At 36.7% G+C, this 27,130-nt stretch overlaps 1 protein-coding gene across 2 annotated transcripts; it reads right to left on the minus strand.

Moving 5' to 3' along the window:
- Positions 1 to 4,755: 4,755 nt before the first annotated feature.
- On the minus strand, positions 4,756 to 26,431 carry LOC308534321 (membrane cofactor protein-like; the record flags this gene model as incomplete). Of its 2 annotated transcripts, none has more annotated exons than XM_081112793.1 (9): positions 4,756 to 4,838; positions 5,521 to 5,556; positions 6,000 to 6,050; positions 7,609 to 7,656; positions 10,647 to 10,829; positions 15,810 to 16,007; positions 23,477 to 23,585; positions 23,908 to 24,093; positions 26,368 to 26,431. In XM_081112793.1, 8 exons carry the CDS (start codon positions 23,968 to 23,970, stop codon positions 4,774 to 4,776), a joined length of 753 nt encoding a protein of 250 aa, XP_080968919.1. In that variant the 3' UTR covers positions 4,756 to 4,773. The 2 variants fall into 2 exon arrangements, with proteins under 2 accessions (XP_080968919.1, XP_080968920.1); XM_081112794.1 differs by lacking the exon at positions 26,368 to 26,431 and adding an exon at positions 18,439 to 18,524 and having other exon boundaries at positions 23,908 to 24,061.
- Between the last annotated feature and the right edge of the window lie 699 nt (positions 26,432 to 27,130).

Here is a 27,130-nt window from a genome sequence, read left to right on the forward strand (position 1 = left end):
TAAACACGATTAGTTATGTTCATATAAAAATATTTTGATAGTTTTACATAAATATTCTAAAGTGAAAGATCACTATTTTATCTATTTACATAAAAATTTAAAAATCTGATAGTCTATTGATTTCTACACCAATTTTAAAATTTAATTTAGAAATTAAATTTATTAACTAATTAGTAAAATATTGGTTTTTTTGTTGCTAGTTCATGTTTTTTATCAACCCATATACAATTCCTTGTCTGCTGGTTTGTTGAAGCAATAGGTCAGACAGCATTTGCCACAGTGATGTGTCCAAGTGGCCGGCCATGGAAACTCCGGCACCACGTTCCTCTGAGGGGCACTCCCGATGATTTAACCATCGGCATAGTTGCTCAACCCCAGGACGTCCCCAGAATGTTTCACAATTTCTCACCTATGAAACTACAGTAAGCAGACCAAGTATTTTTTTTTTTAATTCAGGATTTGTTTTCAACTTTCTTCCTATACCCAAATACTGCCTTAGTGCCCAGGTCTTGTGGGCATATAGTTAAATATTGTGTTTATAAATTACTTGGATTAATTTTTTTTCTCTGTGGGTATCGTTTGTATATATTTGAAATTACATTAGATTTGTTTCGATTTGCTTCCGTTTTTCATTTTTTCCCTTTAGTTTTTAAGTTTGTAGATTAATCAAAAGTCAAAACTCTGCAAAGTAAAACTCAGTGTCACTCCCCTGTATACTTTCAAAAAAAAAGTTCTTATTGATTTTAGAGAGACAGGCATCAATGATGAAAATTATCAGCTGCCTCTTGCACGCCCCCTACTGGGGGTCCAGCCCACGACATGGAAATGTGCCCTGACCAGGAATTGTAAATGGTTTGACACTCAATCACTGAGCCTCATGGGCCAGGCTCTCCTACACTGGGAAGGGCTTTTTTTTATGTTTTGGTTTCATTTTCAATATCTAGTGTTAATTGCATAGTGAATAGAGAATATTGTTTATAATATTTATTTTATGGAAACTACTGATGTATTCTTTATACTTAATAGTTTTTGTGAACAGTTCATGTGCACTTAAGATATATTATTCTCAGGGTATAGTGTATATGTATGTAGAAGATTTACCTTTTAATTTTTATTTAACTCTTTTATATTTTTGCTTAATTTTTGTTCACTTAACCTGTTTTATAAGAATGGTGTTTTAAAATCTCTAAGGCCGTTTTCTTATTGTATCTCCTATAGATTTTGTTTTATGTAGATGGCTTGTGGTTTTATTTGTTGCATAGATATTCTGAGCTATCATATCTTCATTGTGGAGTGTGGCACTTTTATGAAGTGGTCTTTTCGGACACATTTAATTTCAGGAGGTCATTTGCTTTGTTATTTGAGTTACAACTCCTGTTTCCTTATTGTCTTCATTTGCTTGGTAAATCTTTGTCCAATTTTTTACTTTGAGCTTTTGGAATCACTGCAATTTAAGTATCTTATATGTAGTATGGATTTATGTTTTGCTTTATGAGCCATTTTAAATGATTTTTCTAAAAAATAGACAAGTTAAGTTCCTTCACATTACTGAGAGGACTATTAAATTTGGTCTCAACTCTGTCATATCAAAATTGTGTTTATTTTTAAAATATATTTTTATATTTTAAACAAATTCAGGGAGAGAGAGATAGAAAGGTCAGTTAGAGAGAATCATTGATCACCTGCCTCCTGCACACCCCACACTGGGAACTGAGCCTACAGCCAGACATGTGCTCTAACCAGGAATGGAACCATGACTTTCTGGTTCATATGTTGATGCTCAGCTACTGAGCAACACCAGACGAGTGACAATGTTTATTAGGTGACATTTACTGTATTTCTTAATTTGTTTATTTTTCTTTGCTTTTGAACATTTCTTTTGATATTCAGGAAGGTGTGTTTTATTAGATTAATACTTCCAGTAGTGTCCCTAACCCTTTTCCTTTTTATTGTATTGGGATGACATTGGTTAATAACATTATATAGGTGTGGTGTACATACAATCACCACCCCAAGTCAAGTTTCCATACATCACCATTTATGCCCAAATACCCTCTTCTATTTCCCTAAATCTCCCTTTCCCTCTGGTAATTGCCATACTTTCGTCTGTCTATAAGGGTTTTTTTCTTTTTTAATCCCTTCACCCTTTTCACCAGTCCTGCAACCCCACTCTCCTCAGACAGCTGCCAGTCTGTTTTTGTTAGTTTATTTTGTTCATTACACATATGATTGGAATCATATGGTACTTGTTGTTCTCTGACCGGCTTAATTCACTTAGCATAATGCTCTTTTTTTTTTTTTTTTTTTTTTTTACAGCTGAGGAGTATTCCATTGTTTTAATGTATCACAGCTTTTTATCCACTCATCCACTGATGGATATTTGGGCTGTTTCCAGATCTTGGCTATTATAAATAATGCTGCTATGAACATAGGGGTGAATATATTCTTTCTGATTGTTGTTTTTGGATTCTTAGGATATATTCCCAGAAGTGGGATTGCTGGGTCATAAGGCAGTTCCATTTTTAACTTTGAGGAAACTCCATAATGTTTTCCAAATGGTGGCACCAATTTGCATACAACCAACAGTGCACAAGCGTTCCCTTTCTCCACATCCTTGCCAACACTTGTTTGCTGCTTTATTGATAGCCATTCTGACAGGTGCAAGTTGATTATCTATCTCATTGTGGATTTAATTTATGACATTGAGCATCTTTTCATATCTATTGGCCACCTGTGCGTCCTCACTGGTGAACATGTTCTCCCCCCCAGTGGGCTTGTCTTTTCATTTTGTTGGTTTCCTTTGCTGTGCAAAATCTTTTTAGTTTATTTTTTTCGTTTCCCTTGCCTAAGAAGTTATGTAAAAAAAAAAAAAAGTTTGCTAAGAGAAATATCTGATATTTTACTGCCTATGGTTTCTTCTATTTTTTGTGGTTTTGAGTCTTAAATGTCTTTAATCCATTTTGAGTTTATTCTTCTTATATAGGGAGTAAAAAGTGGTCTAATTTCATTTTTTGCATGTATCCAGTTTTCCCAGTACCATTTATTGAAGCGACTAACTTTACCCCATTGTATATTTTTACCTTCTTTGTCATAGGTTAACTGACTACATATATATGCTGTGGGCTTATTTCTGGAATCTCTGTTCATTGATTTATGTTTTAGTTTTTATGCCATTTTGGCTACCATAGCCTTACAGTGTATTTTGATATCTGGTGACATGACACCTCCAACTTTGCTCTCCTTCTTAAGATTGCTTTGGTTCTTTGGAGTTTTTGTTATTCCATATAAGCTTAAAAATTTTTTTTCCTAGGTCTCTGAAAAAAAATGCCATTGGTATTTTTATATGGATTGCATTGAATCAACACATTGTTTTTGGTATTATGGACATTTAAAAAATGTTTATTCACCGAAACCGGTTTGGCTCAGTGGATAGAGCATCGGCCTGCGGACTGAAGGGTCCCGGGTTCGATTCCGGTCAAGGGCATGTACCTGGGTTGCGGGCACATCCCCAGTGGGAGATGTGCAGGAGGCAGCTGATCAATGTTTCTCTCCCATCGATGTTTCTAACTCTCTGTCCCTCTCCCTTCCTCTCTGTAAAAAATCAGTAAAATATATTAAAAAAAATGTTTATTCATTCTATCCATAAGCATGGTATATGCTACATTTATTTTTATCATTTTCAATTTCTCTGAGTGTCTTAATTTTTTTGAGTACAAAATTCCTTGGTTAAACTTATTTCTAGGTATTTTTTGATGCAATTGCGTGTTTGTTTGTTTTTTAAATTTGTTTATTGTAGATTTCCCCTTTGTTCTTTTCCAGACTGACACCCTCCCCAGCTTTCACCACACTACTGTCTGTGGCCATGGGCTAGGCCAGTGATGGCGAACCTTTTGAGCTCGGCGTGTCAGCATTTTAAAAAACCCTAACTTAACTCTGGTGCCATGTCACATATAGAAATTTTTTGATATTTGCAACCATAGTAAAACAAAGATTTATATTTTTGATATTTATTTATATATTTAAATGCCATTTAACAAAGAAAAATCAACCAAAAAAATGAGTTCGCGTGTCACCTCTGACACGCATGTCATAGGTTTGCCATCACTGGGCTAGGCACATAAATCCTTTGGTTAATCTCTTCTCACTCAACCCTGCCTTCCCACTGAGATTCAACAGTCTGTTGTTAATCCTCACCTGAGGATATTTTTAGAAAGAGTGGAAGGGAGAAAGACGTCCATTGGTCGCCTCCTGCACACCCAGACCAGGGCTGGGGAACCTGCAACCAAGGTGCATGCCTTTGACCGGAATCGAACCTGGGACCCTTCAGTCCACGAGTTGAAGCTTTATCCACTGAGTCAAACTGGCTAGGGAAATGCTTCTATGTCTGTGGATCTATTTTGTTCATCAGCTTCCACATATGAAAGAGATTAAATTTAAAATAGTTCACGTCTGCATGTAGAGCAGTGAACTATTTTAAATTTAATCTTGGCCACTACTCCCTTTAGAAAATAGGGTATAACTAGAGTTGGAAAGGGCTCATCATGGTCCATGATTTGCTGCAGAACCAAAACTTAAAAAATTTAACAGCTGTAATACCTAAAATAATTCTCCACCAATTACTTTTGTTGCATTGATATTAAAAGCAGCTGAAAATAATTTTAGTAAAGAAATGTAATTTGGATGGTACTCTAATGTAGCACATTTTAAAAACAAAAGTGACAAAAGTATTTCAAGAGTGAGAAGGACAAATAAATTAGAAGAAACATGTTTAATTTACCCCTTTGTTCCTCTTTGAAGACATTTGTACACACAGGTGCAAATTACTGCAATGCCAACAACTATAAGAAACCAGAAAACAAATGACATGTAACTCTCAATAATATCTAAGTTTCAAATTCTAGCAAAATAAATTACTGTCGGTTACATTTCAGTGGTCAGAAATATACTTAAGCACATATACATTCATATTCCATCTGGACTCTTCCCGATCTAAACGTAGTTCCCTGGAATCACTTTCAGCGGTTCTCAACCTGTGGGTCGCGACCCTTCCACAGGGGTCGCCTAAGACCATCGGAAAACACATATATAATTTCACATATTGTTTTTGTGATTAATCACTATGCTTTAATTATGTTCAATTTGTAACAATGAAATTGGGGGTCATCACAACATGAGGAACTGTATCAAAGGGTCGCGGCATTAGGAAGGTTGAGAACCACTGAATAATCCACGGTAAGTCAGAAAAGTGTCTAGTTTAGAAAATGACCTGAAGAACACTTGAGATTAAAAGTCATATAACTAATTATCTTGAAAAATAATTAGGGTTTGTTATTAAGTGGACATATAGAATATAAATGAATGTACAGTCACCAACAAAACGTGCATATCATATGGAAAGGTCAGGTTTTTTTCTGCACTGGTTTGCTTCGGTTCAAGCTATAAACACTAGAGAAACTAGAAAGTCATTAGAAAAGAAAGCACAGTAATATTTTAAGTGGTATTCATGTTTGAGATACTTACGTATAGTGAGAATAATTAGAGCAATGATTCCTGGATCTGAGAAGAAATGAAAAGTAGTTTTAAAGATACTGAACATGTATGGGTCCCAGATAACAGTTTCATTTTACTTTTGATTTGATCATCTAAAAACTACAGCAAAAAAAAAAGCATCATTCTAGTTTTAGCATGACCGCTAATACATCCAAATCCCTTTGATTACAGAACACTTCAAATAGATTCCGGGTATAGGATGTGTCTTGTGAAACCCTTAATAGGAACCTCACTTGTCATTGTTTTGTGCTGTACTTACCACACCAGGTTAAAGATTAATAGGACACTAAAATTCTCAAGATTAGAGAAAATTACATACATGTGTCTACACATACTATTGCTATAAATGTCAATTATTACTAATCATTTTTGACATCTTTTTTTCCCTAACCTGAAATAATTGGAACATAATATATTTATGTAGGACTCTAAGGTCTCATGATAAATACCTATTTCGAAAATCTCTTGAATTGGTGGTGATTCAAGAGGCTTGGGATATCCTAGAAAAAAAATGGCATAATGGAAATAATTTAAAAAAAGGAAAGACTAAATAAAGCTTAAAGATCTATAACTTCATTGATTTTTTTAACATTTGTATTAAAGTGCTTATAATTTCCTTATAAGTTGTTTCTTATTAAAGATAGAATTATAAAATATTCAAAGTTTATACTAAATGTCAGCAAACTTTTCCCTATGCACTGAAATTTCCTGTGACAATATTGTGTGGAATAGCAAGCAAGTTTATCATTACTGTAGTCTCAAATTAGCCTTGAATGAAATAAGATTCTACCTAAAATTTTTAAAGGAGGAGGAATTAAAAATTAGAAGTTGATTTGGAATACAAACATTAATATAATAAAGGCCATTTATTTAAAAAAAAGAACAATACCCATAGCTCGCATCATAGTCAATGGTGAAATACTGACAGTTTTCCCTAAGATCTAGAACAGTGTTTCTCAACCTGTGGGTCGCGACCCTTTGGCGGTCGAACAACCCTTTCACAGGGGTCGCCTAAGACCATCCTGCATATCAGATATTTACATTACGATTCATAACAGTAGCAACATCACAGTTATGAAGTAGCAACGAAAATAATTTTATGGTTGGGTCACAACATGAGGAACTATATTTAAAGGGCCAGAAGGTTGAGAAACACTGACTCAGAACTATTAAGTGGAGAACATAATCTAATTCCACATTCCATAATGAATTTCAGATATACCAGTGATTTAAATGTAAAGAATGCAATCAGAATAAATGATTAAAATGCTTATATAATTTGAACTTAAAGCTTTTATAAGAAAGACAACACTCATAGCCATTAGTGAAAAGATCAATACATTCAACTGCCTACTAATATAAAACTTCTGCACATATAACGGACTATTATAGGAGAATAGTTATTTAAGATATGGTGTATATTAAAGTTGTCTTTAAAAAAGGATGGGGATAAATCTAAATACAATCCCAATCTAAGATAGTAAGTGTAAAATGTGAGAGTTTTAGAAAAGTATGAACAATGTGATTCTATTTCTAGTTAAGAAAAAAAATGCCCAAATATGTATAACATTATAAGGATATGATGTATTCTTATACATTAGAAATGAATAAAAATATACCTAAATTACTAACAATGACAATGAACTAGAAAAAGAGATGAACTAATTTTTTGCTCTGTATATTTCTGTAATGTTTGAAAATATACAAAATACATTTGTATACTACTCATGTAACAAAAGATATAAAAAGGAATCTATATTCAGTAGTATAGTAAAAATATTAAAAGAAAACTAGTAAAATTAAGGTTAAAAAAACCTGGAAAAATATTCACTATATATTAAAAGGTCTTTAACTTGTAATGAGCTCTCACAATCAACAACAAAAAAGATTTTAGAAACCTAACAGAAAACTGAGCAAAGCCATGAATAAATAAATGTAGACAAAAAAGGGTTCAGCCTCATTAATAATTAAAGAAATGCAAATTAAAAGAAGATAATACTCTTCACCGTCAGCATACAAAGTTCTTAACAATAGAAGTAGGATAAAGAGTTACTGAACCTGGATATCTTGAAAGTGGAGGTTTGGTTGGATGAGTAGGCTTGAAACCTGGAAAAATAAATTTTATTCCATTCATCAGTTAATAAAGATATGGATTTGATTTTTTTAAATTCTCACCTGGGGATATTTTTTCCATTGATTTCCAGAGAGAGTGAAAGGGAATGAGGAGGGGGAGAAAGAGAAACATGGATTGGTTGCCTCCTGCACACGCCCCTATCAGGGCTAAGGAACCTGTAACCACTGTAGTTCAATTGGGAATTGAACTCATGACCCTTCGATCCCAGGGCTGACCCTCTGACCACTGAGCAAAACCACTCAGGGCTGATTTTTTTTATTTTCCAGAAAGATTAATTATTCCTCAAAGTTAAAAATATGGATACTTTCCAAACTATGGGTTTCTACTTCTGAGAATATGACCTAAATATATTTACACAGGTACCTACATAAAAAAAGTTCACTACTATTTTATATTTTATAATGAAAACCTTAGAAGTTAACTAAAAACAAATCATAAAAATATTGTGTTCAGAGTAAACATAATGTATTTAAAATATACCATCTAGGTAGTATCAAACCAAATAATTTGTATGCTTTTTTCTTCTGCTTAATATTTCTTGAACATTTTTTTCACAGCACAATCAGATGTACTTTATCACCATGATATGTTGCTATTGGTTCTTTTTTATAGTTTTCTCTAATAATAAAAATTGGTTAATAATACCATGGGGAGTTATGATTTCTAAAAATGATCCTTGTCATTTTTCTCTTCATACGCTTTTTCTCACATTAATTCTCTCCTCTTCTTTCAAACATTAAACTATGTGTGTTTTATAAGTCCTTTATGAGTTATCATGGTCAACTCTTTCAAAAGAGCATATCAACAAACACAGTATCCCACAGTACACATACCCACTAGGACCATGCAGGTAAACATGGATGGGTCAATGAGTATAAACTTCACGTGCAATCTTATATATCAATCCACCCCAAAGCCATCTCTTTCCCACCCCCCAACCTCACAACACTCAACTAAGATACTCAAGGAGACTACCAGGTGCCAGGTATACAGGAATTATAAAAAGGTGTTCTAATTACCATGTTAACATGTATAATTCCCCTCAATTCTTTAAAGTCTTAGGACAACAGGAAATAAGCAAATTAGAAGCCAGTGATTGAGATTTGTGTTGAACTGAATCAACACCCTCTTTAAACAATAGGAAATTAAAGTCCACAGAAATGATGTTCCATGAGTAAGTGAAACCAAATTAGGGCCTTGCGTGAGGTCAGCCCAGGCTAATGCTTTTCCCACTATTCCTCATCTCTTGCTTTTCCTGAAACCAAAGAGAAGCCAGAGAACAGCCCTGGAATCAGGAAGACAACTCCTTCCACCTCATGAAAATAATCTCTCAAGTCTTAGGCTGAGTGGTTGAGTAGTCCCTGCAAGAAATCCTCCATTTCATTTCTATACATAATGACTTTTCCTGCCTTTAAGTTGGTATGAAATTTAGTTCCTGTTACCAAAAAGAAATGCCCAGTAAAGAGAAAAAGAATAATCGTATGAGGTAGTATAAACACCAGTCTTGTTCTAGAGACAACAGAAATTTCCCAGTTCAAATTGTACTGTATAAAAAGAACTTGCAGTCTGGGAATGACACACAGTCCTGGACCAAGAAGATACCTTTAAATGGGGCAAGTGAATTAAAATAGCAAAGTTAGCTCAGTGTTGAGTGTTGACCTATGAACCAGGAGGTCACGGCTCGATTCCTGGTCGGGGCACATACCCAGGTTGCAGGCTCAATCCCCAGTGTGGAGCATGCAGGAGGCAGCGATCAATGATTCTCTCTCATCATTGATGTTTCTATCTCTCTCGCCCTCTCCCTTCCTCTCTGAAATCAATAAAAATATATTAAAAATAAATAAAATAGCAAAATTGGTGACACAAAAAGCATACATGTTAGAAAACAAACGCCACAGATCTTCCTCTTCACTAATATCAAGTCATATATGAACTTCCTTTAAGAGGCTACCAAGTGCCAGGCATTAATGCTAAGTGGTTTAAGTGCAACCAATTTAAGCTGTATTATCACCCAGTTAGGAAGGCATTAAGTCATTTTACATGTAAGCAAATACTTTAGAAATTTAAATAACTTGCCCAAGTATACATACCTGTTTATGGAATATGGCAAATAATTTTAGAATCAGGAAAAATGACAATCAAAATGGCTATAAATATGTTCTTTATCCTTTTACTAAAAGTGATGAATGAGTGTAAACATGAATTCAAACAAGTTTTGTAAGATATAAATATGACTTAAAATAGGTTATGACATTGGAAACATAATGTAGGATCAATCAACTGAAAATTATCACTTTTCATTTATATAAATTATGACTTCCGCCCTAACCGGTTTGGCTCAGTGGATACAGCGTCGGCCTACCTACTGAAGGGTCCTAGGTTCGGTTTTGGTCAAGCGCATGTACCTTGGTTGTGTGTACCAGTACGGGGTGAGCAGGAGGCAGCTGATCGATGTTTCTCTCTCATCGATGTTTCTAACTCTATCCCTCTCCCTTCCTCTCTGTAAAAAATCAATAAAATATATTAAAAAAAATTATGACTTCCATTCGTATTTAGGTAAAAATTCCCATAATTCATTAAATTTATACCAAAAAAGGGTTACTAAACATTTTTGTACATAAAAATATGAACAAGATAAATTTATATACTACGTGATATACTTAGTTATATACTTATATAATTTATAAGTATACTTATACTTTTATACTTATATATACTTATATATTTATATACTTATGTGATATATTATACTTAGCACATAATAATGTGCTAAGAGCCCTATGAACACATACAAAATCACAACAGCCAAAGTCTATATGAACTTTGTGTCATACATCTGTCATGGATAGGAATACAAGAGAGTTAATTACTAAAATTGCTTATTTTCAATTATGGTGTATCACTGATATTTAATGTCAAAGAAATAAAACCTTAACAAAGAAAGAAAAGATATAATATGTACCTTTAATACATGTGGGCATCTCAGGCTCCCAGGTACTGTTTCCACCACAGAACACTGGGTTGCTGCCATTAAGGTAGAAACCCTTCAGGCATTCAAATGCAACCTCATCTTTGTAGAAAAATTTTTCTTTCATTTCTGACAATGGTTTTCCATATTTGAGTACTGGCGGTTCACACTGTACCACTAAGAAGCAGAGAAATTTCAGAATTAATAGAAAGTTGCCTTAACCCAGTGCTAGAAAAGATAGTGCAAAGTAGAAATTTCCAGTGGAAAGAGAAGAAATGAAAGACAAGATGCTATTTTTTTTAAAAAAGACTTTTTTATGTGCCCTGGCCAGTGTGGCTAAGTTGGTTGAACATTGTCCAATGCACCGAAAGGTCGCTGGCGTGATTCTGGTCAGGGCACGTACCTAGGTTGCGGGTTCTATTTCTGGTCAGAGTACGAACAGGAGGCAGGTGATTGATGTTTCTTTCTTTCTCTCTCTCTTTCTCTCCTCCCGCCCCCTCTAAAATCAATTAAAAAATATTTTAAAAATCTAATTTTTTCCATCTAGAACAAACAGTCATTATAGATCAGTGGTTCTCAACCTTGGCTGCACATTATAATCACCTGGGAATCTTTTTAAAATCCTGATTTCTGGGCCTCATCCTCCGGAAATTCTGTTTCTTTGTTACTAATGTCATGGCTCCACCCCATAACAAAGAAAAAGAATTTCCAGAGGATGAGGCCCAGAAATCAGGATTTTAAAAAGATTCCCAGGTGATTATAATGTGCAGCCAAGGTTGAGAACCACTGTTATAGATTTTTTTTTTTTTATTTCATACTTTTTTTTCTGCAAATTTTGAGAAAATCTTCCAGGTACAAATTCTGGGTAAGTTCAAATGTCACTTGTGATACTTGTTAGCTCTAAAGATTTTTAAAAACTTCATGCTAACGCTGATTATGATACCCTGTGATATGTTTCATTATGATACGTTTCAAAAGGCCGGAAAGACTCTCGTGAAAAGAAAATAGTTGAGCTGAAATTTAAAAGTTGAAAAGAAGCTAGCCATGCAAAGATATGCAAAGAAAATATTCTCAGGTGGCAACATCACATATGAACTGGGATGTTCAAGAAACAGAAAGGCCAATGGAGTTAGGGCCATGTTTTCCAAACATTTTAGGCTGAAACCTAGAGATAAAAAACAAACTAATTTTAGGTTGTAGACCATTACATAAACACACAGGGCTGAGATAAAGTTGAAAGTTAATACTTAGACTTGTTTTTATGTCAGACATTTAAAAAGGTGGTTAGTGGCATCTTTGTGGGGGTTTTTTAAAATTACATTTTTATAATTACTAATGATATTGAACAAATTTTCATTTACTTTTTTGCCATCTGTATTTCATGTTTGGTGAAATAGCTATATTCAAGTCTTTTGCCTATTTTAAAAATTTGTATTCTCTTACTGAGCTTTGAGAGTTCTCAATATATTGTAGACAAAAGTTCATTCTCAGATGTCTGCTTCGCAGATATTTTCTATTTATTGCTTCGTTTTCATTCTCTTAGTCTTTTGCAGACCAGAAGCTTTGCATTTGGAACACCCAATTTGTTAAAATTTTGAAAAGAATCATGCTTTATGGGCTGTATTTAAGAAGCCTTTGGCTAGTCACAAATACCTAAGTTTTCTTGTAAAAGTCTTATCGTTTTAGGTTTTACATGTAAGTCTATGACCCATTTTGAGTAAATGTTTGCAAATGGTGCTTACATAGGTTCTGGTGCTCCCCCCCCCTCCTCCCCCAATATAGAAGCCAAATTGTGCCTGTACCATTTTTGAAAAGAGGATCATTTTACCACTGATTTGTTTGCATATCTGAGATGAAAATCAACTGGACATATTTGCAAGGGTCTAATTCTGGACTCACTATTCTGTCCCATTGTCCTATACAGCTATATACCTTATAGTAGACTTTATATAGACTCTTGATATCCAGTAGAGTGCATCCTTCAATTATGTTCAAAATTGTTTTGACTATTCTAGTTCTTTTGTCATTCCATATAAATTTTAGAATCAGTTTATCAATTTACAAAAAGTTCTGCTTGGCTTTTTATCAGGATTATGCCAAATTTATACATCAAAAACAGAGAATTAATGTCTTTATTATGCTGAGTCTTCCAATTGATGACCAACGTATGTCCCTTCATATATTAAGGTCTTTCTTAATTTCCTTTATTAGTGCTTAGTAGTTTTTAGCATTCACATCTTTTCACATATATTGATAGATTTATGCGCATGTATTTTGGAGATGCTCTAAACCAGTGATGGCGAACCTATGACACGCGTGTCAGAGGTGACATGCGAACTCATTTTTTTGGTTGATTTTTCTTTGTTAAATGGCATTTAAGTATATAAAACAAATATCAAAAATATGTCTTTGTTTTACTATGGTTGCAAATATCAAAAAATTTCTATATGTGACACGGCGCCAAAGTTAAGCTAGGGTTTTTCAAAATGCTGACACGCCGAGCTCAAAAGGTTCGCCATGACTGCTCTAAATAGCAATTTTAAAATTTCAATTTCTACTGGCTGTTAGTATTATATAGACATGTAATTGATTTCTGCAGGTTGATCTTTTCTTTCACAACCTAGCTAAAATTAAAGTCTTTGGAAGTGTCTACACAGACAATGTCATAAGTTTAGAGACTATTTTATTGCTTCCTTTCATACATATAGCCCATTTCTTTGTTGCCTTGTTGTAGGACCTCCAGTAGGATGCTGACTAGAGTGGTGAGAGCGAATATACTTGCCTTGTTCCCACCTTGGGAGGAAATATATTAGTTTTTACCATTAAAATTAATGTAAGCTCTAAGATTTCTATAAATGCCTTTTATCCAGTTAAGATTTCTAGTTTGCTCAGAAGCCTTATTATGAAAAGATGATGAGTTCTGTCAGTTGCTTTCTGGGGGCATCTAATAAGATGATGTTGTTTTCTTCTTTGCAGTCTCTTGATATTATAAATTACACTGATTAATTTTTAAATTTGGACCAACCTTGCATTTATGGGATAAATCTTAATAGGTTATGATGCATTATTTGTATTATATATGATAGGATTTGATTTGTTAATATTTATTTTGTATAAAGTTTTGGTTTTATATTTATTAAGGCTATTGTTTGTAATTTTCTTGCAATGTCTTTGGTTTTGGTATCACTCTAATGTCCTTATGGAATAAGTTGAGAAGTATTCCCTTCTCTTATATTTTTTGAGGAGTTTGTGTAGAGGTGCTATTGTCTATTCCTAAAATGTTTGGTAGAATTCCCCAGGTATGCCATCTGGGTCTGCAGTTCTCCTTGAGGGAAGGTTTTAACTCTCTTTCTTTAATAAATATAGGACTCTACGGGTTACCTATATCTTTCAGTAGTTTTGGTATTTTGTGTCTTAAAAAAAAGTATTTTTTTTTTTATCATAGGACCACCTTGTTGGGCTAATACCATCCTACTAACAAGAAAACTGAGCCTTAGAGAGAGAAATAAACTTAGCCAAGCAAATCCAACCAAGTGGCAGAGCAGGGTTTAGAAGTTACAAAGTCCTTTTTTAAAAAAATATGGTCCCATGTTTAAAAGCGTTTTACTGAAAATTGTGGGTGAAGATTCAAGGTCAGTCTCATCGCACTCAGTATTTTCTTTTCACCCACCCCTCTACTCACTCCCCTCGCCTTTGGCAACCATTATCTGTTCTCTGTCTCTGTGTCTCTGTTTCTGTTTGTTAATTTGTTTTGTCGTTTTAGATTCCACATATAAGTAAAATCATATAGTTGTCTTTTCTTTTTTATTTCATTTTTATAATACCCTTTACATATGTCCACCATGTTGTCTCCATTGGCAAGATTTCATTCTGTTTATTGTTAAGTAATACTCCATTGTATGTGTATATGCGTTTGTGTGTAGGTATCACATTTTCTTTATCCATTCATCTATTAGTAGACACCAGTAATTTGTGTCTTTCCAGGAATTTGTCAATTTCATTTAAGTTGTCAAATTTATAATGTTTTTTGTAATATTGACTTATTATTCATTATTCCTTACATCTACAGGATATTCAGTGTTGTCTTCTCACTTAAAAATGTTTTTATTGATTTTTAGAGATAGAGGAAGGGCAAGGGATAGAGAGATAGAAACATTGATGACCTATTGGCTGCCTCCTGCACACCCTCTACTGGGGTTTGAGCCTGCAACCCAAGCATGTGCCCTGATTGAGAATCAAACTGGTGACCTCTTGGTTCCTAGGTTAATGTTCAACCACTGAGCAACACCAGCTGGACTCATTCTTGATATTGATAATAAATATCATCCTTTTACTTGTCATTCTAGCTGTAGGTATATCTATTTTATCAATCTTCTCTAAAAAGCAGGTGTTAGTTTCACTGAATTTTCTGTACTATTATATGTTTTCAATTTCACTGAATTTTAGTTTTATTATTCTGTTACCTTGTTTTGAATTTACTCCCTAGTGCCTTAAACACTGTTTTTTAAAAAAATGTGTGCACAGCCAGCACCGGTTTGGCTCAGTGGATAGAGTGTTGGCCTGAGAACTTAAGGGTCCCAGGTTCGATTCCGGTCAAGGGCATGTACCTTGGTTGTGGGCACGTCCCCAGTGGGGGGTGTGCAGGAGGCAGCTGATCAATGTTTCTCTCTCATCGATGTTTCTAGCTCTCTATTCCTCTCCCTTCCTCTCTGTAAAAAATCAATAAAATATATTTTTTAAAAAAAGAATTAAACATTTTAGAAAAATGTGTGTACAGAGTTTATCATTGTTTTCAGTAAGAGAGTCGGTCTTTTACAATTTATTCCACCATTACCTATTGTGATATATCTCAGACATTTTAATATAAAAAGAACTTATTTTTAAGCCAGTGTGTGTTTAGTTTTTGGTCCTTCCAAGGAAAAAACCCTAACATCCATGTACACAGTAGTTCACATTGTATAAACTGAAGTGCCGAGAACATGTTGGAGGTGGGGACTCCTACAACTAGAATTATTTTTGTTTCAACTTGTCATAAATTAAAAGTCAATTTAACAGGAGGAGGAAGCACATATGACTCTTTGTTTACTTATAGGTAAAACTATCTACAAAGTGTTTCTACTGTATTTACAAATGAAGAATAAATGGAAATATCATTACCTTTACATTGAGGAGGGCCACTACTCCATTCGCCAGGCCCAGAACAAGAAAGCTTGCTCTCTCCAACAAGTGAATACTCCTGAGGTCCATCTGAAGGGTCGCAAGTATAAGTCACTACTTCATTAAATTCAAATTCAACCCTCCAGCTATTTGTGCGTTTTCCATTTTCTATTATTCCAGGTTCTCCACATAAAATCTCTGACAGACAGAGAGAGAGAGAGAGAGAGAGAGAGAGAGAGAGAGAGAGAGAGAGAGAGAGAGAGAGAGAACAGAGGAAATTAGAGGAAAATGAAAGATTAAGACAACATTTAGTAAAATAAATTCAATAAATTCATTAACATGTGATTTCTATAATCTAGTGGTGACTCTACTACCCATTTAGTATGTTTCTGTGAAAAAATGTTATTACCCCAAAGTCAAACCATGTAGAAATGAACTTTCAAAAGAAACTGATTTTCTTAAATACCTAAATGAAATACCAATATTTATCTATAAGGCTATGCTAAGTTTTGTTCTAGTCATCATAAGGTTTGCTGAAAATTTGAGGAGAAAATATGCATGTGATTAAAGCTTCACTGATAGTTGAGAAATGCTTTATAATTTATAAATATTTGCTAATTCATTGGTTCACAATTATACTAAGATATGTCTTTTTTTCACTTTAAACCTTACGAGTACAGTGAAATGTTCCAGAAGCTACAAAATGAGTTATTTCACAACAGATTGAATCTAAGTATCTTCCTTTAAGCCAGATTTTGAAGAGATTTATGAAAGTGTAAAACAATGCTACCATTCTCACAATTTGTTTTTGGACATTTTAAAATTTTTTATAGAATATAATTAAACATGCATCGACTTTACTGTTTTTTTAAAAAAATTTATATTAATGAATAATTATTTTAGAAACTTGTTTTCATTCCAATATAATAAATACCAATAGACATAAATCACATAAAGTGAAGCTCTTTGGAATCTTTGTTAATTAAAAACATAAAGGGCAAAAATGTGGCGAAAAGGGAGCCCTCTTACACTATTGGTGAGATTGTAATTTGGTGCAGCCACTATCAGAAACAGTTGTGAGGTTCCTCAAAATATTAAAAACATAAGTACAATTTGACCCAACCATTCCACTTGTTGGCATTTATCAGAAGAAAACAAAAACACTAATTCAAAAGATATATACACCCCTAGGTTCATTATAGCATTATTTATAATAGCCAAGGTTTAGAAACAACCTAGGTGTCCATCAATAGATGAATGGATTAAAAAGGTGATACATACACACACACACACACACACACACACACATACACACACACACATATATATACATATATATACACACACACATATATATGTATATATATATATTTATATAATACTAGAGGCTTGGTGCATGAAATTTGTGCACGGCAGTGGGGGGGTGTCCATCAGCCCAGCCTGCACCCTCTCCAATCTGGGACATGCCTCTTACAATCCAGGACTGTTGGCTCCCAACCACTCACCTGACTGATTGCCCCTAACCACTCCCCTGCCAGCCTGATTGATGCCTAACTGCCCTCCCCTGCTGGCCTGGTTGCCCCCAACTGCCCTCCATTTCAGGCCTGGTCCCTCCCAACTGCCCTCCCCTGCTGGCCATCTGGTGGTGGCCATTTTGTGTGTTGGAGTGATGGTCAATTTGCATATTACTATTTTATTAGGTAGGATACAAATATACATCCATATGCAATGGGATATTATCAGACAAAAAAAAAAAAAAGAATGAAATCTCATCATTTGCCAATAACATTGATGGACTTAGAGGGTATTATACAAAATGAAATAAGTCAGAAAGAGAAAGAAAATACCACGTGATTTTATGACATGTGGAATCTAAAATAAGAAACAAACCAAATAGAAATAGACTTATAGATACAGAGAACAAACTGATGGTTGCAGAGTAAAGGGGGCTGGGAGGATGGGTAAATAAGGAGAAGGGGAATAAAAGGTATAGATTTCCAGTTATAAAATAAATCAATGCCAGACCAGTGTGGCTCAGAGGCTGAGCTTTGACCCATGAACCAGGGAGTAATGGTTCAATTCCAGATCAGGGCACATGCCCGGGTTGCAGGCTTGGTCAGCAGTATGGGTTATGCAGGAGGCAGCCAATCAGTGATTCTCTCTCATCACTGATGTTTCTATCTCTCTCTCCCTCCCTTCCTCTATCTGAAATCAATAAAAATATATTTTAAAAAATGAATCAAGTCACCAGGATGTAATACATAGCACAGGGAACCTATAATAATAAAAGCATAATATGCTAATTAGACCGGACATCCTTCCGGACGAAGCCGGGGCTGTGAGGGGAAGCCAGTGCTGGCAGATGGGGAAAGGAAGGCCTCCTCCTGCATGAATTTCGTGCATCAGGCCTCTAGTACAATAATAATGTAATACATTTGAATAGTGACAGATGGTTACTAATCATAGTGATTACATTATAAGGCACATAAATAAATGAATCACTATGCTGAAACTAATATACTATTACATATCAATTATACTTTACTTAAAAAAAATCAGCAAAGTGGGTCCCCCAGGCCAAAAATATTGAGAATTGCTGGTCTAAATTCTAAAGTGGAAATTTACTTACTTTCACATGTTGGGATATCACCGCCCCAATACACTGTGTCTCCAGAAAGTTTACAAGTTAAAATTGGTTCACCTTTTAAGTAATAACTAAATGAAGGGGAAAAAAAGGTTACTGTTTTATTTACTGGTTAACAAGATGTACATAATAAAGAGGAACATTTCATATAGTTGTTTTCTGCACTATAATAAGTTGAGGGGGAATTTTCTTACATAGCACACTATCATGAAAGTTCTAACCAAATCTGGAATGTAATTAAACAGTCTCTGCATTTGCACACACATGGGCCAAGAGCAAAGATATCTAAATACATCTGCCATGCCTGGCAGGCTGGCCTCTTTGCTCTCCTGGGCATAACACATTAATTTCCATGGCTTGGCTCCTTCCATTCTGCTCAGTCACACCACAGCTCAGCACAGAGGCAAGGCTCTGGAGCTTGCCTACTGGATTCGAGTCCCGGCTCTCGCACTGACTGGTTATTTGAGCTTGGACGAGTCCCTTCATGTTTCCCTTTCCACATTCCTCATCTATGAAGAGGAGATAACAGTATATATGTCATAGGGCTGTTCTGAGTGTTAGATGAGTTAATAGTGAGTGCTAGGTAAGTTTTAGCTCTTATTAATACAGGCATACCTCAGCGATATCATGGGTTCGGTTCCAGGCCACCACCATCAAGCGATTATCACAAGAACTCGAATCATACAAAACTTTTGGTTGACCAGTGCATATGAAGTTATAGTTATACGATAAAGTAGTATATTAAGTGTTCAATAGCATTATGTCTAAAGACAGAATGTATATAGTTTAATTTAAAAATGCTTTATGCTTAATAAAAAAAAAAGCTGATCATCATTGAGCCTTCAGCCAAGTTGTGACTTTTTTGCCGGTGGAGTGTTATGCTTGGATATTGATAAAAATGCAATATATGTAAAGTGCAATAAAGCAAAGCACAATAAAATGAGGTATGCATGTATTCTTTAAATCAGGATGTGTTTCTTAGGATAGCTCAGACATACTACTTGATGAAATCTCTGATTACTTAAATTCACAGTACTCTCTTCCTTCTGGATTCTCATTGCAATAATCATGTACTACTATTTGGTACTTCTCCTTTACTATTTTGCCATCACATATGTCTATATTGTGTTTCTCAAAAAAGATACAATTTCTGAGAGAAAAAAATCTGTGTCTTAAATGATTGGTACCCCTCAAAATGCTTTAGCAGTCGCTGTGTATATAACTATTAAATGGATGTTCCATTATTTTTACTTGATCAAGTTAAAAAATAGTGAAACGGTTTGTACAGTTTCAGAAGGTTCACTCATTTTCTCCATATTTTAGTGTTTTAAGAGAGAATTCTGAGGAGATGGCAGAGTAGGACTTTGTCACTCCAACTAGACAACAATTTCAATAGCAGGATCTGCTTGATTTAACTATTTTTGAACTAGTCTATTGAGGGCTTGAAATTTCCAGGGAAAGACTCCAACAAGTAAACATAATTTCAGCTCTTAGGAAAATAGCAGCTATACATCCCCCACCATCCACAATGTGTCAGGCAGCTGTGTCTGTATTCCTCAAGCAGCCTGCAAGAGCCAGGGGGGCAAAAAGGCCCTGCCCTACAAATATCAGAAAACTGTGTTCTGATTACTGCTGCGGATCACAGAGAAGTGGACAAAGAGATGGGAGGCCATTGTAGCATCTGCTTCTCTAGCTGGCCCTTTCCTCCCCAGCTGAAACGACTTTCAGGGGATTTAAAGATCCTGCACCCTTTTCTCTCCACTACATATTTTTCTTTACCTCTCTCAGGAGGCAGATATTAAAAACCAGGATCTTCAAAAAGAACTGCATATATGTAGAAAATTAGAAATTGGATGCATGTGCTCAGGGCAAGACTCAGAAACAACCTGAGAAGACCTTTAGTTTATATCTCGAGCTGATCCTCAGCACAGAGACACCAAACTACAATGAAAGTATCCAAAGACAATACCAAAAAATAGCAAGGTCTAAGGAAGGTAAAGAAGCTGATTTCTAGAGTTACCACATTATTAGATTGAATATAAATTCAAAAATAAAATAAATCACAAGGCATGACAAGAAAGAGGCACGTATGATCCATTTTTAAAAAAATCAACAAACTGCCCTTGATAAAGGCATTGATGGCAGATTTATTAAACAAAGACCTCAGAATAACTCTGAGAGATGCACAAAGAACTAAATGAAAAAAATGAAGGAAGGTTAATAAAATGATGTGTGAACAAACTGAAATATCAATAAGCAGATTAATAAAAAAACAAAAAAAACAACAACAAAAAATTCTGGAATTCAAAAGTACAATATGCCTTGAAAAATTCACTAGAGGTTTTAAAGGTAGATTTGAGCAGGCCAAAGAATGAATCAGTGAACATGAAGTTAGGACAATAAAAATTATCTAAAGAACAGAAAGAAAAAAAAATGAAGAAAAATTAACAGAGCTTAAGGGACCTGTGGGATACCATCAAGTGGAACAACATGCACATTGTGATAATTCCAAAATGAGAAGACAGAAATGGGCAAAAAGAATATATAAAGAATATGAAGGCTCACAGCTCTCCAAATTTGATACCAGACAGGAATATAAACACCCAAGAGCTCAATAACCACCAGGCAAAATGATTTCAAAATGACCTACACCAAGACACAATACAGTAGACTCTCCAGATCTGTAGGTTTTACATCTGTGGATTTAACCAACCAAGAACTGAAAATATTCTTAAAAAGAAAAAGTACAGATTTCTTTTTCTTGTCATCATTCCATGAACAACACAGTGTAACAACTATTTTATACAGCCTTTACATTGTATTAGGTATTATAAGTAGTCTAGAGGTGATTTAAAGTACACAGGAGGATGTCTATAGGTTAAGGGCAAATACCAGGGACTTGGATTAGTATCAACAGGGGCATGGGGGGGTGTGCTGGAAATAATCCCCCAATGATACATGAGGACTACTGTAATCAAACACTCAAAAACCAAAGACAGAGAATCTTGAACTAGGAGAGGGAATAAATCATGACATACAAGGGGTTCTTAATAATATAATCAGTATATCATCAGAAAATTTGGAACCCAGAAGACAGTGGGTAGATGTACTAAAAGTGCTAAAAGAAAAGAACAACGCTAAACCCAAAATACTTTACCCAGCAAAACTGTCCTCAAAGTGAAGGGGGAATTAAAACAGTCCAGGGTAAACCAAAGCTGAGGGAGCCTGTGGCCACTAGAACTTCCCTATAAGAAATTTTCAAAGGAGTCTTCCAAGGTCAAATAAAAGGGCACTTGAAAGTAACTTTCACCCAGATGGGAAATAAACTTCTCACTAACGGTAAATACATGGGCAATTATAAAAGCTTGTATTGTTTTAAAAATAGCTTGTAACCATAATTTTGTTCTCTTCACAATTTAAGAGATAATACATTTAAAGAAAAAATTTTTAGTGTAAAAACTAGCAGTACTGTAACTTTTTAAAATATATATATATATTTTTTTTATTGATTTCAGAGAGGAAAGGGGAGAGAGAAAGGGATAGAGAGATGATGAGAGAGAATCGTTGATCGGCTGCCTCCTGCAGCCCCACACTGGGGATCAAGCTTGCAACCCCGGGATGTGCCCTGACTAGGAATCGAACCTGTGACCTCCTGGTTCATAGGTCGACACTCAACCACTGAGCCACACCAGCCAGGCCTGTAACTTTGTTTTTTAACTCCAAATCTTGTTTTGTATATAAGTTAAGAGATAATGCATTTAAAAGAATATAAAAAGATGCAATTTTGAGACAATAACAACCAAATGGGGTGGCTATGACTCTATAAAGGAGTTAAGCATTGTGTATTAAACTGGTATAAATTCCAATTTAGATTGGTATAACTTTTGGATTTTAAATGTAAGCCCCATGGTTACCACATAAAAAATAGCAATAGAATATACTCAAAAAGAAATGAGGAATAATTTTTAACATTTCATTACAAAAAAGACAATTAACATAAAAGGAAGACAGTAATGCAGGAAATGAACCAAAAAGGCTACCAGGCATATAGAAAGCATATACCCCAAAGGCAGAAGTCCCTCCTTGTCACAAATTTACATTTAAATGACAAACTCTCTAATCACAAGAAGGAAGTTGGCAGAATGAACACATAATCCTACTCTATGTTGTCTACAAGACACTCATTTGAGATCCAAAGACAAAATCAGTTGATGGATGGAAAAAGATATTCCATGCAAACAGTATCCCCCCAAAAAAGCGGGAGTGGCTGTTCTAAGTATCAGGTAAAACAGACTCAAAATCAAAAAAGTTTACAAGAGACAAAGGACCTTAAGTATTATTAATAAAAGGTACCTAACAAGCAGATAAAAACGGTTATAAACATTGACACCCAATGACAGATCATCAAAATATAGAAAGCAACAGAACTGGAGAAACACACCTTTCTACATAACAGCCATTTCTACCATAATAGTTACAAACTTCAATACCCCACTCGTAATGAAGTATAGAGCCACCAGATAGAACGTATGTAAAGAATTAAAGGACTTCAACAACACATTTCTGTGAGCCCTCCTTCAACTCTGAGACTTGTTTTGTTTTTAATAGGGTGCATGTTGTTGTCAAGGATGAAGTCGCCATGATTACTACATTTGTGATGCTTACAATAAGCTGATTGTTACCTATAGCAAGGGTTATGTAATTCGGCTTTCCTTTAAGTTTCTATTAAGTCCATATGTTTTCAGTCTCCCTCAAAAGCCCGGGAGTTGATTGGCTGCAAGTGCAACTGGTCACACAGAAAGCAGGTGAAATCAACTTGATGGCAATGTTTAAGACAGTGGTTCTCAACCTTGGCTGCACATTAGAATCACCTGGGAATCTTTTTAAAACCCTGATTAGTTTTTAAAAGATTCCCAGGTGATTCTAGTGTGCAGCCAAGGTTGAGAACCACTGGTTTAAGAAGAGAAGAAAAACAATAGTGAACCGGTAACCTTTCCCTTCTTTTCTCTAAGGGGCCACTTACCCATAGTTGCAATAAAAGTAAGCGTCTTTATCAAACTGAAAGCCCGTTTGTGGTTCATACTGCTCATAGACTTCACCGTTAGGAACCTTGGGAGTTGAGCATTGTTTTTCTAGAAGAAAATTTGCGAATTCATTTTTTTATACAAATTTCAAAACAGATTTAATAAAAATAATTCTACACCGCTGTTGTCAATTCATGCAATAGTATTTGCTGGAGCTAACTATTATAAGGGAAAACATAAACTCACATTTACCCAAACCACGCCGGGAGATTTGTCAAAGCTTAAACACCTGTCTTGCTATCTAAAACCTCGTTTCCCGTGAGAAAATCATCATTGCCACAGTGGGAAACGAATCCAAGTTAAAAGCAACACCAGCACCACCAGAGCAAGCACACATGCATACAAAAAAAGAAAGGTGTTATTTACTTACTGTAACAAGCTTCATCAATAGGGTACCAGGAGTTATTTTTCTCACAATAGGTGCTGAGGCCATAAAAATAGGAATAATAATATCCTGGATTACATTGATAATATACTTTCTCCCCAGGTAAATATGTAGGTTGAGGGGGAACCTTTAACTTCATAGATTGGAACACTGGTGGTTGACCACAGAGACCTAAAAGTAAGGAAATACAAGCATAAAAATGAAATATTTAATCTCCTTGACCAGCCAGGGACTGTGGTGTGGCAGCAGGTGGGTAGTCCAGAATAAATGGAAAGCTACTTGGTAAGATTTTAAAGCCTTGTTCCCTGCTTTCATCCAAGGGTCCTAGGAGTGGGCCACGTGCTGCCCTTGCTTTAAATAGCATTCTATTCGCTTTTGGTTTGTTGGGGGATGGGCTGGATTTTTATTCAACAGTAAATTTAGGAAGCAAATATCAGTGTTTTAGGTCTGAAAGATACACCATATAGGTATGCATCAGTCCCCATTTCTTTTGAAATTCATTTCAAAACTCAATTCTCTTCTAAGAAGTCTTCCCCCCCCCCCCCTTCAGCCTTTTCATTTCAGTAATTTCATTTCTCTTCTTTTCTTTTTTTCTTTTTAACCTGTGGGCTTGAAAATCTAAAAAAAAAAAATGTGTTAGAACAATTATGTAAAATAATGTGATGGAAACACATCAAGTAAAGTCCTAAAGGGCTAAAAGAATCAGGGATCTTTCCTATTCGCGGAAGGATCTTTAAAAAAAGGAGATAGACCTATTGTGACCCTGGAGGAACCTTCCGCCTGTCTTACACCCTGGATTGTTCTCACTTCAGATGGTGAGACCAGTCAGGAGTATTCCAAACAAGTCAAATTTTACTCTTCTTTCGTATCATATTCTAAAACTCTGAAATTATGTATACACCCAGTCCAACATTTCATTGCCATCGTGCCCTAAAGTCGACGCAACCCTAAAGCCCTCGTAATTAACAGCATTTTTTACAAGAGGATTACTTGAGAGGTCGGTTTTATTAACATTTACTGAATACCCTGGGCGAGACATTCCCATTTACAATAGGAAAACAAATAGCTAGAAAGTCTATATAATTCTGTTCTCATCCAAATGCATAAGATCACTCTAGAATTTCCTGGAACCAGCAAGAAAGCAAGCACACAACAGCATGATTAAGTTAGGCAAGCAACCTTTGTTTGATGCAATCGCAGTAACTGAAAGCATACAAAGAAAAGAGGATTCCTAATATGTCTTTTTATACAATAAAAGTGCTTTTAATAGTGTTTATATAACATAACTCATTAGATTTAATGAAACGTCGCAGACAGTGTATGGCCTTCAGCGTTTAGTTTATGAGCTGTACAACAGTACCATTGCTTATTGTTCATTACGATTCTCAGTTCTCACTAGGTTTAGCTACCAATGTTTTCTTCGGTTGCTTCCGAATCTTCCCTAGATAGGGCCCAATCTAATGGGGGGTCCAGGAGCGGGGGGCAGGGGGGAGAGCAAAATACCAATACGACTTGGGGGCAACAATGAGCCTGTAATCTTTATGTACAAAAGGCACTGCGCGCCCTTCCCAATCCTAAATCCCAGGACGCAAGGCCATTCTCACTCAAGGACTCCACGTGCGCTCCCAGCCCCGTACAAAGCCAGCAGCGAGCTTCCAGGCGCCGCGCTCCACAAAGCGCACACCAGGCCACACCCAGCCAAGGCTCCTCCAGCCCCGCGTGGCCGGGCACCCACACTCCACTCAGCCGGGCATCCCCACACCCCGGGAGCACAGCGCAAACACCCCTCCCAGGCACAGCTCGGGCCCCAGCAACATCCCCACGCGCAGGGCACTCGAGAGCAAGCCCTCGTCTGCAGCCCAGGTGAGGGCTCCCCATCCCGAGCGACTCCCTGCACAAACACCTGCAAGCTTCAGCTGGAGGCATTCCCTCGTCCCCGGCAAACACCCGTGGCGCCCCAGCATCCCGCAAAGCTCAGTGCCGACCACCCAGCAGCCTTCATCGCCGCCACTACAGGGACCCACCGTCCTGGAACCGCCCCAGCACAACCCGAGGATCTGTGGCTGAGCCTTCTACCCCAGCTCCGCACCAGCCGGGGCCAAGCCCTGCGCCTCCAACCGGACCCTTGACCCTGACCCTGACCCACCAAGAGAATCTCCTCCCCTGTCCCCCGCTCCCGCCGCCACCGCCACCCCCACCCCCGCCTTCGGCACCCTTCAGCCCGCTCCCCAACCTTCTCCAGTTCGTTTCCGGAGCGCACACCCTCTCCAGGTTCCTACCAAGGGATGGGGGTAACTGGAGCACTAGGGTCACCAAAGTGATCCCCACGAAGCACCAAGAAGAAGAGGGACTCTCGGGGGGGCGGGGAGGTGCCCTGCGCGGCTCGCAGGACCGGGTCATGTTGCGGGAGGCCCGCGGGAATCCTCAAGGGCAGCGTGCACTCACCTTCCCGACCGCGGGCACCAGACGCAACAATCGCTAGACTCACGAAGTGTCAGCAACCGCAGGTGGGCGTGCCCGGCGCGGCGTGCGGGGCAGGGCGGGGCCGGCGCCCGCCTGGGCGGGTGAGCACCGGGGGCGGGAAAGCGGATGCCCCTTGCTTGCTGGGTTCTCGCCAAGCCTGTGGGGAGCTCTGGAAAGAAACCGAGCCGTGGGAACCCCCGGAAAAAAAGAATAAAGCGCATCGGCCTGAAAATAGAAACCCAGAGCCTACTGGGCCGCCTAGTGGCCAGCACCCCTTAGGGCTCCGCTTTTGTCCTGGGGCCTCCAGGCACTCAGAAGTGCCAGGGCTCTTGCTCAAATTTTGCACGAACGAGGCATTATTAGGGTCAACACCTGAGGTTTCTGTGGTTGAATGTCTGCTGCGGAGTCCCATCGATGCCTGTGAGATTTCAAATTCACCAAGATGATGATTTCACTGTTTGTTTAGTAACCATCCTGCACTCACCTAAGTAAAAGAAGGACATGTCTTATCATTTTACTTTTTATCCAATCCCAAGGGTGTTTTGTGTACTCACAGCTAAAAACCTACTTTTTCCCACCCTTGTATTTCTGTTTTCTACAATTATCTGTACACAGTGCTCTGTGTCAATTATATCTCAATAAAGCTGAAAAAAAAAACACCTTTCCCATTTACGTCGAGGCTTGGAAATAAGTTTTTTTCTTGTTAGAAAATTTAAAGGATAGGGAAAAGGTATGGCTTGAGTTT

This window comes from Myotis nattereri (genome assembly GCF_964212035.1).
Source record: "Myotis nattereri genome assembly, chromosome: 18".
Lineage (NCBI taxonomy): Eukaryota > Metazoa > Chordata > Mammalia > Chiroptera > Vespertilionidae > Myotis > Myotis nattereri.